Below are 15,030 nucleotides of genomic sequence, written 5' to 3'. Positions count from 1 at the left end.
CTGATAGCCTTTGAATGACAAACATTTATAAAATATCTCTTACAGAAAGGTAATGCAGAGCACGCAATGTCCTGATATAACTAATGATATTCTCCAAAGAACAGGTAGATCAAAACCTTGCCTTTTCAGGGAAGCTTTCCAGATTACGGTTTCAGTCCTCCTCATCGGGTGAGTAAGTTTTGGATTGGTTGGGATCAAAGGGCCCCCTCCCTACTTTGAAAACTACACAAAGTGGCAAGAAAAAACGGGCGCAGCCGTTTCAAAGTCTGAAAAGCAGAATCACAGTCTCTGTGTCACTCTAAGAAGAGCTGTTCTTTTTAATGTATATAGCAGGGAGCTTTTGAGCTCAGCCAAAAGCAGCAAAGGCTTCAGGAGATGCTCACTGTAAGGGCTCTGTTTTTTAAGTGGGGCTGTTTCACCGCAGAACCGGTTCTGGAGGAAAACGGGAGACTCAGTGCTGAGACCAAGAGTTGATCTATGTCCGGCAAACTCAAGCCAAACAGACTGGACCACTTCAGACTGCAGGTGGTGGGGGTTTGTCACATTTTTGCATACCCTCCCACATTCCTTTGAAACCCTTCCGTTTGCAGAAAACTAGCACATCAGAGGAAAAGGTTGTCGCTGATACTCTTTGGCTACTGGCCAAAATGCCCAGGCTCCACTCTCAGAGAGGCATTGTGCCTCTGAATAATAGCTGCTGGGGAACCCAGGTTGGGAGAGTGGCTGTTAATCTCAAGTCCTGTTTGCTCACAGGCATCTGGCTGACCACAGTGAGAACAGGATGCTGGACTAGATGGGCCATTGGCCTGATCCAGCAACCTCGCCTTGTGTTCCTAATGTGCTTTTTTTAATAATAAAAAATGAACAAGGCGTTTGATCAATGTGGAGGTCTTTAAAATACGAAACCCCACTCCCACCTGCATTCTGGAGCAGAGCCATCAAGAAAAATCACTGCCATATGCTTTTGCCATTTAGCCCAGATATGTCCCCTTTGGGATGGAAGGCAGTGGTACCTCGGGTTAAGAACTTAATTCGTTCCAGAGGTCCGTTCTTAACCTGAAACTGTTCTTAACTTGAAGAACCACTTTAGCTAATGGGGCCTCCCGCTGCTGCCGCGCCGCCGGAGCACAATTTCTGTTCTCATCCTGAAGCAAAGTTCTTAACCCGAGGTACTATTTCTGGGCTAGCGGAGTCTGTAACCTGAAGTGTCTGTAACCTGAAGTGTCTGTAACCTGAGGTACCACTGTATCTAGATCTCAAGAAGCGGAATTGATCCGAAAATCACCAGCTGGTGTGCTGGTAAGCTGGCAATTAGTGAGATGTCCAGCGGGCTCCCCTCCCCTTCCGTCCCATTCCCACCCCACCAGGCTTTTTCTCCCGCTAGCTTCCAAAGGGGCTTGTGTGCTTCTGAAAAGACTCCCCAGCAGGGAACCCCCTTTCCCCCCCTACGACAGAGCTTTCCAAACTTTCCACGTCGGTGACGCGCTTTCCAGACGGGCGTCATTTTGCAACACGGCAATTCAGTTCCACTAGCAAACCGGAAGTTAAACGGACCTGATTTCCATCCCCGGGAGGAGCGTTCACGGCGACACGCCTGGACACCATGGCTGACACACTGAACGTGCCGCGACACGCAGTTTGGAACGCTCTGCCCTCCGGCAACCTGCTAGCTCAGTGGGGCCGAGTAGGCCAGTATGGGGTAGTCCGCCTTGTGGATCTTCTCGTGTCTCTTGTGGTGAGAGCTGTGGCTGAAGCTCTTGCCGCAAAACCGGCAGGAGTACGGTTTCTCCCCGGTGTGGATCCTCTGGTGCTGCACCAAGGTAGATTTGTCGGTGAACCTCTTCCCGCAGCTGGAGCACACGTAGGGCTTCTCGCCCGTGTGGATCCGCTGGTGCCGGAAGAGGTTGGAGCTGACGCTGAAGCTCTTCTCGCAGACGCTGCACTGGTAGGGCTTCTCCCCGGTGTGGATGCGCATGTGTTTGATGAGGTCGGCGTTCTGGCTGAAGCTCTGCCAGCACTCGGTGCAGGTGTTCAGCACCTCCACCTTCCTCCGGGGCTTGGGCTTGGCGCTGGCTGCGCAGGCCCCGTCCGCCTGGGCGGCGGCGCCCCCCTTGCCCAGCTTCTTCCCCGGCGGGTGGCGCAGGTGGTGCTTCTTGTGGGAGCTGCGGCTGAAGCTCTTGCCGCAGTCGATGCATTTGTAGGGCTTCTCGCCCGTGTGGATCCGCTGGTGCTGCGTCAGGTTGGACTTGTCGTTGAACCGCTTGCCGCACTCGCCGCACTTGTAGGGCTTCTCCCCCGTGTGGATCCGCTGGTGCCGGTTGAGGCTGGAGCTCACCCCGAAGCTTTTCCCGCAGTCGGGGCATTTGTATGGCTTCTCGTCGGAGTGCGTGCGCCGGTGGTTGACCAGGCTTGAGTTTTGGCTGAAGGTCTTCCCGCACTCGATGCAGATGTTGGGCTTCTCCTCCGCCGGAGCGCCCTGCTGGCACACCACAAAGTCCTTGCGTTTGCGGATGCCTTGGACGGCTTTCGCGGTGGGCCAGGCGCGAGGCATCACCTCTTCCCCTCCTCTAGTCTTGCTGTTGCTCTCGCGGGGCTGGCTGCACTCGGGGTTGGGGGTCAGCATCTTGCGGGCCTTTCAGAGGAACGGGCTTTGCAAACTGTCTTCCATGGCACTGTATCCTCCTCTGCGTGGCTCCCAGTACCTGCAGAAGCATCATAATAAAAGATCAGTCAGAGTCACTTACGTTGAATGCTCATGTTATGCATATTGACATAGATTTAGAGACCTTCTCTACTCGTGCCCAGATCGGTATGGGAGCTGCTCCACCGAGATGTGAGCCCACGCCTTTGCAATGCAGGAAGAGTCAAATCAGGTGGGTTTTCCCTAAACAGCCTCAGTCCTGTATACCTGAAGGAGCATCTCCACCCCCATCGTTCAGCCCAGACACTGAGATCCAGCGCCGAGGGCCTTCTGGCGGTTCCCTCATTGCGAGAAGTGAGGTTACAGGGGACCAGGCAGAGGGCCTTCTCGGTAGTGGCGCCCGTCCTGTGGAACACCCTCCCTTCAGATGTGAAGGAAATAAGCAGCTATCTTATCTTTAAAAGGCATCTGAAGGCAGCCCTGTTTAGGGAAGTTTTTAATATTTAATGCTGTATTGTTTTTAACACTCAATTGGAAGCTGCCCAGAGTGGCTGGGAAAACTCAGCCAGATGGGCGGGGTATAAATAAATTATTATTATTATTATTATTAATAATAATAATAATAATAATAATAAAATTTATATACTGCCCTTCGCTTGAAAGATCTCAGGATGGTTCGCAAGATAAAAATACAGGGTAAAAGCATAAAATAAAAACAAAACAGTAAAAAAATAAAAATACATCCATTCATTCATTTTTAAAAAACACATTTAAAAGGCTGTAGAATATGAATCGGCCAAAGGCCTGGTTGAAGAGGAATGTTTCTGCCAGGTACCTAAATATCTGTAATGAAGGCACCAGCCGAACCTTTCACAAACAGGAAGTCGTTGCAAAAAAGGCTTGTGTGTTGCCACCATCCACACCTCATGTGGAGGAGGCATATAAAGAAGGTCTTCAGATGAGGATCAGAGAGTCCATAGCACCACAAGGACATATTCCCCACACTGTGATGCATCTATAACAATGAGGACAAAGTATGGTTGCGTATACACTATACCTTTAAATTACAAATGGCATTTCCCCTGCCAATGAATTCTGGGCACTGTAGTTTGTTAAGGGTCACTGAGCATTGTAACTCTGCAAGGGGTAAACTACCGCACCCAGAATTCACTGAGGGAAAGAATATTCCTTACAGGTAGCGTGTGTGTACGCAGCTTCATTTCCAAGTAAAGGACATGTGTTTTTAGCTTATTGTTAATGTCAATTATATTTTAAATGTTTTAAATTGTTTGTTTCTAACTGTTTCGTACTGGCAATTTTATCGTTTTGTTCTTTCTGCAAACCACGCTGAAGTTTTATTACATTCAAGCGGCGGAAAAATAAATGCTCCAATAATAAAACTAAACATACTCAGACTTGCAGCATGAAATGCATACATGAGTTCACTCATATGAAGCCAGATGCACGACACTTTTCTATTCCAGGTTAACTAAGACAGAATAACTACTGCTCCCTAGTCCTATTCCAGGAGTTATGCTCACAAATAAGTCAACAACACAAGCAAGGTGCAGGAGTTATCCTGAGTAGCTGTAGTTCTGACACCATGCATGCTGATTAACCCCTCTCTCCCCAGCATCCATGCACACAGCACAACATCTGCAGGGCTTTGGCACATGCAGATGTTTGCATACTGTGAATACCAGAAGGTGGGACGCCTTGATGCGCACAGTGTCCACGGCAAGGGGGCTATTCTGTACCTACCCGTGAGTATAATGCCTGAACACGGCTCCAGATCCATTTACCAATTTTTCTATCCTTCCTTTCATCCAGTAACAATCCCAGGGGGTGAGTTGCGTAGAAAACCACCAAACAATACAAATCACGAAACAATGAGAGCAGGCGGAAATATCAGAACTGACACAAACGCGCCACTCACGATGCCAAAACCGCCTTGAAAGAAACCTGCAGGCAGTATCACAACTTAACAATTCAGCTTATTGTTTCAGTAAACTCCCTTACTGAACATGGGTGAAGTGGTAATGTTTTCAGGCGGGACCAAAATGCAAAGCAGCGGCGTAGCGTGGGTTGTCAGCACCCGGGGCAAGGCAAGTAATTTGCGCCCCCTAACCCGGGGCAAGGCAAGTAATTTGCGCCCCCTAACCCCTAACCTGCCGCCGCTGCCAGCTTCTTCTTGCTGCTGCCTGGTCTGGTCTGGTGTGGTTCTCTCCCGCGCTCAGCGCTGCGCTGGGCGGCCACTGCACTGTCCCTCCCCAAATAGTCCCTCGCTCTCTCTCCGCACCGCACGCCTGGCACCCACCCCCTCCACAGTGGGCGGCGACCCAGCGGCTCGGATAGGATTCGCACAGCCAGCACTGCAGTGAGAGAGAGAGAGTGAGCCAGGTAGGGGCAGAGAGCTGCGAGTGCGAGCGCCCCCCCCCAGATGTTGCGCCCAGTGCGGCCAGCCCCCCCTGCACCCCCCACGCTACGCCACTGATGCAAAGTCAGCCCAAACGTAACTGAGAGGGGCAGGCCTTCAATAAATGGAGGGGGGCACTCCTCCAGGGAAGACCACCTGAGGCATCTCCTCCCATAATGCGACTAGAAGACCACCCCTGAAGAGGGAGTGAAGAGGGAGGCTGGTATAGGGAGAGTTGCTTCTTCAAGTACTAGGATCCCGACTAAACATCAAAAATAACTTTCTGACGCGACAGTGAAGCGGTCTCCCTCCCTCTCCTTCCTTGGAAGATTTTAAGCAGAGGTTGGATAGCCATCTGTCGTGGATGCTTTAGCCGAGTTTCCTGGATGGCAAGGGGTTGCATTAAATGACCCTCGGGGTCCCTTCCAACTCCACAATTCTATTAAACCATCTCGACAGCATGCCCCAAGGGGCCACTAGGCTTATCTGCGCCACATTTGCCAAGCCTGTGCAGACAGGCAGAGAATCGCGCTCAGGCTACACCCCAGGCACGTTGATCTGGCCGTCGAGTCTCCTCTTTTTAACAGACGACGTGCGCAAAATCGCACTGCGATGTTGCAAGCAAGCGTTACCTGGGCGCGAGGCCCTCGGACGGAGACTTGACTTCGGAGTGGACTCCGCTTTCCAAGCTAGCCGCCCCCCTCGCTGCATCGACTCCGGCGTTTGTCCCCCTTCCTTCTCCCGCCTCCCCCCTCCCCCGCTGACACCCCTTTTGAACCCACCCGCGCACCCACTGCCGTGGCCGCTAACCTGCCAGTGGGCGATTCTCCCTCCTTGGGTGCCCAACTCAAAGGGGGTCCAGAGTGGCAGCAACAAACCGCGTCGCCTTCGGGGGTCACACGCGCGGGAGCCCCCTCGGAGGGAGGCTCCCCGGCTTCCCTCCACCGCACGGGTGGGGGGGGGTCACCCCCCAGCACCCACCAGGCGCGGCTCTGGGGGTCCCCGGGTGGCGTCTCCGGAGCGCGGCGTGCGCAAAAGGCGCCTTCCCTCTCCAAAAGGCGCACCGACTTCTCCGGGCTCGCAATGGAGGAAGCAGCTGCAGACCCTGACCTAGGAAGCGCAACCCAGGCCTGAGCCGACGAGGAGAGCCGAGCAGCCGCCGCAAGAGCCCTCTGGCGGCCGCAGAACAAGCAGCCACCTCCGCCCGTCTGTGCGTCCCCGTCGGGCCGCCACCGCCTCCGCTTCCTCCACCGCCTCCACTCCGCCCGTTCCCGGTTTAATTTCTAAAATTAGAAGCCTGGAGCTCGGGCTTTGCTAATCCCAGAGGAGAGGGCGCCTAAGGCACGCGAGGGCGGGAAAGGCGCTCTTGGCATGCTCAAGGGAAACGTTTCGCAGACCCTCCAAGTGTCCCTGTTTTCCAGGGACAGTCTCGGATTTACAGAAGCCATCCTGCTTTCTGATTTGATTCTGGAATGTCCCATTTTTCCTCTGGGCGTCCCTATTTTCATGGAGAAATGTTCGAGGGTACGCGCTTGTTACGCTGCGGGCTCCTGGCTGGAGGAAAAAGCAGGAGCTGTCACTCAGCCCAGAATCTCATGAGAGTCTGGCCTTCGAAGGACATGACAGAAAATTCTCTTCCCATGACATACGTTCACAGATGCATTCGCGTCTTCCAATATGCTCTTGTGTACTCTCTCCTCACCATGCTGGAGAAACGGAGGATACCCTGTCCCTTTGTCCTTTCTCAGTTTTGACAAAACATTTTTAAAAAAAATCTTTATTGTTCAATAATAATAATAATAATAATAATAATAATAATAATAATAATTTATTATTTGTACCCCACCCATCTGACTGGATTTCCCCAGCCACTCTGGGCAGCTTCCAACAAAGATTAAAAATACATCAAAATGTCACACATTAAAAACTTCCCTGAACAGGGCTGCCTTCAGATGTTTTCTAAATTTCTACTAATTTATAGTAGTAAATGTGGGTATCAGAACCGAAAACATAAATGTTTTGAAATCCCCGCTTTCAAACGCTTGTGCCTGAGAATTCAACCCTATTCTGGAAAACAAAACAGTACTTTACAAAACAAAAGTCAGATCGCAAAAAACGTAGCTGAGAAACTTTGCAGCCTTTGAAGCAGCGGGTTGCTGGTGGGGGGACAGTAAAAACAAAAAGTAGAAGAATTTGGAATAACCAGATTTCCAAAGTTTTTCCTTCACCTCTTCTGAAGGCTTCTCTTAAAATGCTGAGCTAAAGTGAAATAAGGTGGCATCAATAGAATCTAATCCCCTCTTAAAGGCAGGCGGAAGGGCAAAAGGGACTTGCATTGCTCCAAATATAACCTCATCCACCCACTGCAGCCATCTCTGGCTCAATTTGGACTGTGTGTTTTTAGCAAGAAGAGCACATATGAGAGCACTCCTGCCTCTGCTCACCCAACTGAAAACGCAGCATACAAATCAGTCGCACACAAATTTTACCCAGTACTGGGAGAGCAAGGAAAAACAGAAAAAAGGAGGCAAATAACGAGGCCACAAATGAATGAATGTTATCTTGAGGTTTAATGTTACAGTGGTACCTCGGGTTACAGATGCTTCAGGTTACAGACTCCGCTAACCCAGAAATAGTGCCTCAGGTTAAGAACTTTACCTCAGGATGAGAACAGAAATCGCGCAGCGGCAGTGGGAGGCCTCATTAGCTAAAGTGGTACCTCAGGTTAAGAACTGTTTCAGGTTAAGAGCGGACCTCCAGAACAAATTACCGTATTTTTCGCTCTATAAGACGCACCAGACCACAAGACGCACCTAGTTTTTGGAGGAGGAAAACAAGAAAAAAAATATTCTGAATCTCAGAAGCCAGAACAGCAAGAGGGATCGCTACGCAGTGAAAGCGGCAATCCCTCTTGCTGTTCTGGCTTCTAGGATAGCTGCGCAGCCTGCATTCGCTCCATAAGACGCACACACATTTCCCCTTACTTTTTAGGAGGGAAAAGGTGAGTCTTATAGAGCAAAAAATACGGTAAGTTCTTAACCTTAGGTATCACTGTACTATTCTTGACGAACTTCATCTAGAAAGAAACTGACTGTCTCCCCCTTGGAAAAATAAAGATCAGAATCGAAGTATGATAGATTGGAAGGGACCCCCCGAGTCATAGTCCAACCCCCTGCAGAGTCCTCCCCCTATAGTCTTTTGGTTGTTACAGTATGTCTGTTCTTTTGGCCCACACAGTGCAGAGATGCATTGACCGGGGGGGTGGGTGTGTGAATGGAGGAACCTGCCCAGCGCCCCCCAACTTGTGCCGTTCTCGTGCTCCAACGCTGCTGGTCCTCCCCCTCGAACCCACAGTCCCGCCCCTCCTTCTCCCTGAGCCTGGAACTTGCGCTTCCCTCTAGCTTGTGGGTGATGCTTTGGTTAGGCATGGGCGTAGCCAATCAATCAAAATCAATACAAATTTTGAGGTTCTGCTCCCCCCCCATAAAGCCTGCCCCCTAATAAAAATCCTGGCTACGCCGAGAGGCGTAGGAAGGGAGGTGGTGCGGCTCGCCTCGGGTGTCATCCCTGCGGGGGTGACAAAATGGCACACTGCGGGGGGCGTCACTTACCGTGGGGGCTGGCCTGCAGTGTGTCCAAGCCACGTGTCTCTCCTGGGATGGCAGCATGGGGCTTGCGTCCGCTAGGCGGACTCCGTGGGTGGCTTGCCGTGGTGCCCCCTGGGTGGATCGCCATGGCGCCCCCCCCGCATGGATCACCCTGCCCCCGTGGGCGGATCGCTGCTCTGGGTGCCGGAGCAGGTAGCTATGCCACTGGCTACGCCCATGCTGGTAGGATTGCTGTATGTCCTGTTTTTCTAAAACACGGCACATCCATCATAAAAAGTACAGATACAGTAGGATGAAGGGCAAAGAGCATCTAGCCTGGCTGAGCCCTCCCCTATGGAGGTTTGCATGGATTTCTGGGCAGGCCGGAAGCATCAAGACCACTTGCAGACATTTCCCTAGGAAAATTAGCACCGTCTGTACCACTCTGATGTAGTCTTCTCCATTGATGGGAAAGACGCAGAGGTCAAACAACAGGCATGCAGCGGGGAGTGGGGTCTCACTGAACAGATCTGGGATGGTTATGCCCTCTCACAGCCTGAAGGGATTTGCTGGGACCAACGCAATACGACCTACAGGCTGGGGTGGAGGGAATCCATCAGAATTATGGGGTCAGTGAGCTATGAGGCCCAATTCAAGGTGCTAGTAATAGTGGAGAAAACTCTAAAGGGTTTTGGACTAAAGTACTTGAAACAGTAAGCGGAGAAACGTGCGAAGAGGAAGGCACGCTTGGCAAACCCTCACCATGATCAACTCCTACCTGGAATCCTACATCCCCTGTGTGGAAGGATATGTGGATCCAGAATTGGCCTCCACAGTCACTTACGGACTCACTGTGTTCATGGAAGACAATCTTACCTCGGTTGCGAGTGATCGCTGAAGAAGAGGACCTGAAACAGTGTCTCCTCTAATATCAACCATCTCAGACCCTCGATATCAGTGATGGCCAAACTTGGCCCTCCAGCTGTTTTGGGACTACAACTCCCACCATCCCTGGCTAACAGGACCAGTGGTCAGGTATGATGGGAACTGTAACCCCAAAACAGCTAGAGGGCCAAGTTTGGCCATGCCTGCTCTAAATGGTAGGGGGAGGCCCTGTTGGTGGTCCTGCCCAGTTTGCACTGATCCATGACAGAGCCTTCTCTCTGAAATTCACTGGATGAAGACATCCACGGTGTCACCAAGTTTTTCTTTTTCAGGCAGCCTGCAGCTTTGGTTCTCCTGCGCTTGGTCATCTTCACAGAGACTTTAGAGAGCTGCGGCTTCTCTTGATATGAAGGGCCGTAGCTCAGCGTCAGTCAGGGTCAACAGTAATGAAGTACAGTGGTACCTCGCAAGACGAATGCCTCGCAAGACGTAAAACTCGCTAGACGAAAGGGTTTTTTGTTTTTTGAGCTGCTTCGCAAGACGATTTTCCCTATGGGCTTGCTTCGCAAGACGGAAACGTCTTGCAAGTTTGTTTCCTTTTTCTTAACACCGTTAATACAGTTGCGACTTGACTTCGAGGAGCAACTCATAGAACGCGGTGTGGTAGCCTTTTTTGAGGTTTTTAAAGACTTTGGTGATTTTTGAAGCTTTTCCAAAACTTTCCCGACACCGTGCTTCGCAAGACGAAAAAAATCGCAAGACGACAAAACTCGCGGAACGAATTGATTTCGTCTTGCGAGGCACCACTGTAGATGGGCCAATGGTCTCAATGAGTATAACACAACTTCCTATGTTCTTATGTTATCAGAGAAGCCAACCAGACTTGTGCAAGCTCACTCCCTTCTAACAAACAGTTAAGGACCTTAATAGATCCTCTCTTTTTCTGTTTTGCATGCCCCTTCATTAGATATCTCTTTATTCTGCTGCTCAATATAAATACCCTGCACGGTCTCTGAAGCAGAATGATGAGAGCCGTAGTCCATTTATATCTGGAGGACTTCTGCCTTATCTCCTGATCACCCACCACAGGAACCAAAGGACACAAGTAAAGAAACTCAGCGGACATTAACCAAAAAAAAAAAAAAAGCGCCATTTATTTTGTTTGAACGAAATGTACAAAGGTGCTCAAATTAATGTTTCCCACAACATCAGCCTGGAAATCCATCCTAGTGCCAAGCATCCAGGGAGAGTGAATGCTTTTGTTGCCACGAAGTCGCATCAAATCTGCTACTTTTTACCAGATTTCTTAATCCCACCTCCAGCTGCAAAAGGAAATACATTACTATCAGGCTTAGGAAAGAAAGAGAGTTAACATGTGGTACTAGATGCAAAATCCAGAAGTCCATCTCTCATCCTGGACTTACTAAGGACCACATTGGATAAATTGCTTTTCTCCTCATCCAATGCATATACATAGAAATAAACTGTCACAAGGCAGTCTAAACTCTGAAAAATCAGGTAGCTGTCCAGTATGCAAGAACTCCCAGAAAATATTCTAGGAGCTCTGCAAGGCACTTGTCTCATTTACATTTAACTGAAGCGCTATCTACCTAACCAGGACTTGCCAACTACTCTTCATGACTTGGAACCAGAAGGCAAGACCTCAAGAGGCCCAGAGGGTTGCAACACAAGAAGAGACCTTCTCTGCAGTGGCTCCCCATCTGTGGAATGCTCTCCCCAGGGAAGTTCCCTTTTTAACCAGGCCGTTGGTTGATTTGATTGACATTCTGTGCCCTTTTAAAATGTGGATTTTTTTTGGGGGGGGGGGGGGGAATTGAGTTGTTGTTTTTATTTTGATAATATATTTTGTGGTTTTATATTTTGTTCTGCGAACCGCCCTGAGACCTCCAGGTATAGGGCAGTATATAAATTCACCAAATAGCAATACAGTGGTACCTCGCAAGACAAAAAACTCGCTAGACGAAAGGGTTTTTTGTTGTTTGAGCTGCTTTGCAAGACGATTTTCCCTACGGGCTTGCTTCGCAAGACGGAAACGTCTTGCAAGTTTGTTTCCTTTTTCTTAACACCGTTAATACAGTTGCGACTTGACTTCGAGGAGCAACTCATAGAACGCGGTGTGGTAGCCTTTTTTGAGGTTTTTAAAGACTTTGGTGATTTTTGAAGCTTTTCCAAAACTTTCCCAACACCGTGCTTCGCAAGACGAAAACAATCGCTAGACGACAAAACTCGCGGAACGAATCAATTTCGTCTTGCGAGGCACCACTGTAATGTTAATAATAATAGACTACCCCAACACACAGTATATTGGGCAGCCCTTGATGTCTCTCTGGACAGTTCAGTGGCCTGCCTCCATCTGCTGGGATGGGTCACCGAGTGTGCTTCAATTAATGCTCCAGCATCTGCAGTTTATTTTAAACTGTCTTTAACCCTGTGTTTAAATTACACGACAGCGATGGCTAATAGCATAGTTATTGCGAAGGGAAAGGTATTCTATGGTGGGGGTGGGAGCAGCAGCTAGGTTCCACCAGGGCTACGATAAATCCACACCTTTATTCAGCGTCAGCATGATGCAAACTGTAAGGCACAAGGTGGTGAATGGCAGCGAGACATACTGTATATGCACGTGGTCTTGTCCTTGTGTTTGAACACTGCCACAAAAAGTGCATTAAGAACATGAGAGCAGCCTGCTGGATGAGGCCAATGGTCTATCCAGCACAGCATTCTGTCTTCACAGTAGCCAACCAGTTGCCTCTCGAAGCCCTAAAAGCAGGGCCTGAGCTCAACAGCACTCTCCCAGCCTGCAGTTTCCCGCAAGTCGTATTCAGAAGCATTCCTGCCTCTGGTCGTGGAGACAAAGTATAACCAACATTGCTAGCAACCATTTACCTCCATGAATTTGTCTAATCCTGACTGAATCCAATGCTAATCCTAGTCAGCACAGACCTATTGAAACTAATGGATTTGAATTAGTTGTGTGCATTAATTTCAATGGTTCTACTCTAAGTAGGACTAGCATTGGATGAGACCTGTTGTTAATTGAGATACCCAAGACTCGAGTTATGAGGAAAGCTACATGTTTTGCTATTTACTATCAACGGCGCCTTCAGGCATTTTGGGGAGGAGGGCACGGAAGAGAATAAAATTAAATAGGAAACAGGCAAGTGTAAGCACAAGTTTATAAAAGCAGTGAACAACCTACCATGTTAGATCTGTTAGGCTTGGCACATTAGCCCTATTTCCCTAACCTTGAGCTCCTCCCAGCGTCTATGTCTGCCCAGCAGTCAGATCACTCAAGGTAATTCTTCATTTGCATACAGTTTTAGAGAAAGCCACTTACTAAGTGGGCCCTTGCCAGCTGCTTTTGCCTTCAACTCTTCAAGTTTCTTCTGCTCTTCCTTCTGTTTTTGCTTGAACGCTTTGTCTTCCTGTTGGGACATTTGTAAGTAACAGCGTGAAAAAGCAACGAACCGGAATTATAAATCCACAATGACAACCGAACGATGTCAAAATGAACTCTGACTTCTTTCCTTCCGAAAGGGGAGAAGGGCACTCCTTTCAAAAAGCAGCTGTCGGCACAAAACACACAGTAGTCTAACCGGCTCATTCTGGAGTGACCACGGATAACGCTATTAGGGATTGGAAGAGCAGTTATGTGGAGCCCACAATACTCATAGTAAGATGCTGCCTCACCAACCATCTCCTCTCCCCGTATTCCTAAATCAGTTTCTCCACAGTACCACCACCCTTCCTTCACTCTACACCCCCTTACACGTTTCTCACCTCATCCATTTCCTTTGCTTGCTTCTTGGGCTGTTTCAAAGGTTTCTTCTTGCCACCTGCGGGAGAAGGGAGAGAGAGAGAGGTGATAAGAGACAGACTCCGGGGCAATGGCAGGCAATTAGGAGAGAGTCTTGTGGCATCTTAAGAAATCAACCCGTTTCATAACCTATGCCATGCTCCCACTGTTCTTTGCTTGAGGCGAGAGGGGCCCTGGGGTTTTCATATTAGGATTTTGGATATTGCAGGTGCCATTGTGGGGTCTCAGGAAAAGCCAGAGGCCTGTTCTTGTCCTGTTTTGTTGGTTAGCCTAACTGATGCCATTTTGCTTCTGTAAAAAACTGCCTGCTTTAGAATTTAGGAGGGTGAACCACAAATATGTCAAGACCTGATAACGTTGCTAGGTGATTTTCAGGAAAATCTCCCTCTGCCGGGCAACTCTCCCCTTCAAGCTCTCCAGGCAGGGTGTCCTGTTTCGATCAGTGCAAGGAACCTCGAAAGGGGAAAAGGGAGGGGCATGCCTATAAAAAGTATGAACAAAGGCTGTTTGGGGCGGCTTCACAATCACACTGGTGAGTGTGGCTTCCCCGATCTGTTTTGTTGTTGTTGTTTAGTCGCTTAGTCGTGTCCGACTCTTCGTGACTCCATGGACCAGAGCACGCCAGGCACTCCTGTCTTCCACTGCCTCCTGCAGTTTGGTCAAACTCATGCTGGTAGCTTTGAGAACACTGTCCAACCATCTCATCCTCTGCCGTCCCCTTCTCCTCGTGCCCTCCATCTTTCCCAACATCAGGGTCTTTTCCAGGGAGTCTTCTCCTGTTTCCTGCTTGGCAGGGGGTTGGACTCGATGGCCCTTGTGGTCTCTTCCAACTCTATGATTCTATGATTCTCTTCTCATGAGACAGCCAAAGTATTGGAGCCTCAGCTTCACGATCTGTCCTTCCAGTGAGCACTCAGGCCTGATTTCCTTCAGAATGGATAGGTTTGATCTTCTTGCAGTTCATGGGACTCTCAAGAGTCTCCTCCAGCACCTTAATTCAAAAGCATCCATTCTTCGGTGATCAGCCTTCTTTATGGTCCAGCTCTCACTTCCATACATCACCACTGGGAAAAACCATGGATTTAACTATACGGACCTTCCGCTCTGTTTTACGCTGCTGAATAAACGAGTGATGGTGGGAAATCTCCTCTGTCTATGGCATTTATTGGCTTTTCAGTGACCAAGGCAGCTTGGGCCCGATTAGCAGACCCCAACACCATCCCCTTGCCGTGTGGGTCCCTCTGCTCCCAGGAGATGTGGCTGCTGTTATTTAAGGCCGGGTTGTTGAAGAAGGCGCGCAGCTGGCAGTGGGACCCGAAGCCGCGGTCCCTCCCAGCGAGACCTTTTCCCCGCTTAGCCCCACAACCCACTGCCTTCCCACCAGCAAATCCCTGCCAACGGCCGCCCGCAGCCTTCCCGCCATCACTGCCCCTTCACCGAGATTCATTACCGTCGCGTCCCGACATGATGCTGCCTCCTCGCTTGCTGGCTCGCTGCTCCCCGACCCTCCGCTCGCTCCGACACCCGAAGGCCCTGACGCCGGGGAGGAAAGGAAAAGGAGCCGCACCAAGCAGTCGCAGGTATGACGCAGGGAATCACTTCCGCCCGGCCCGGAAACACCACTTCTGCCATAGAGGCAGATAGGGCTAGAGAGACTATGGAG

General features: G+C 49.9%; 2 protein-coding genes and 1 long non-coding RNA gene across 3 annotated transcripts in view; all 3 read right to left on the bottom strand.

The window, feature by feature from the left end:
• LOC308470279 overlaps positions 1-15,030 on the bottom strand; it is a 350,106-nt gene that overhangs the window by 17,506 nt on the left and 317,570 nt on the right. The gene's annotated exons all lie outside the window — the stretch shown is intronic.
• LOC308469992 (uncharacterized protein) lies at positions 7-6,148 on the bottom strand. Its single transcript, XM_080993180.1, has 2 exons — positions 5,868-6,148; positions 7-2,702 (listed from the first exon to the last, which is right to left on the bottom strand). Exon 2 carries the CDS (start codon positions 2,621-2,623, stop codon positions 1,667-1,669), a length of 957 nt encoding a protein of 318 aa, XP_080849306.1. The 5' UTR covers positions 2,624-2,702; positions 5,868-6,148; the 3' UTR covers positions 7-1,666.
• Positions 10,655-14,972, bottom strand: TMA7 (translation machinery associated 7 homolog). Its single transcript, XM_080993435.1, has 4 exons — positions 14,818-14,972; positions 13,331-13,386; positions 12,888-12,975; positions 10,655-10,851 (listed from the first exon to the last, which is right to left on the bottom strand). The coding sequence occupies exons 1-4, from the start codon at positions 14,831-14,833 to the stop codon at positions 10,817-10,819; spliced, it is 195 nt and encodes a 64-aa protein (XP_080849561.1). The 5' UTR covers positions 14,834-14,972; the 3' UTR covers positions 10,655-10,816.

Source organism: Podarcis pityusensis, assembly GCF_964106645.2.
Source record: "Podarcis pityusensis genome assembly, chromosome: 2".
Taxonomy (NCBI): domain Eukaryota; kingdom Metazoa; phylum Chordata; class Lepidosauria; order Squamata; family Lacertidae; genus Podarcis; species Podarcis pityusensis.
The sequence above is the reverse complement of the archived record's forward strand: the minus strand, read 5'-3'. Positions and strand labels throughout refer to the sequence as shown.

Bases quoted from the DNA above. Each gene is read 5' to 3' on its own strand.
- LOC308469992 (XM_080993180.1), bottom strand. From the start codon at position 2,623: ATGCTGACCCCCAACCCCGAGTGCAGCCAGCCCCGCGAGAGCAACAGC.
- TMA7 (XM_080993435.1), bottom strand. The intron at 12,976-13,330 runs GTGAGAAACGTG...ATGTCCCAACAG, and splicing joins AAGCAAAGGAAATGGATGAG to GAAGACAAAGCGTTCAAGCA. The intron at 10,852-12,887 runs GTAAGTGGCTTT...TTCCTTTTGCAG, and splicing joins AGCTGGCAAGGGCCCACTTA to CTGGAGGTGGGATTAAGAAA.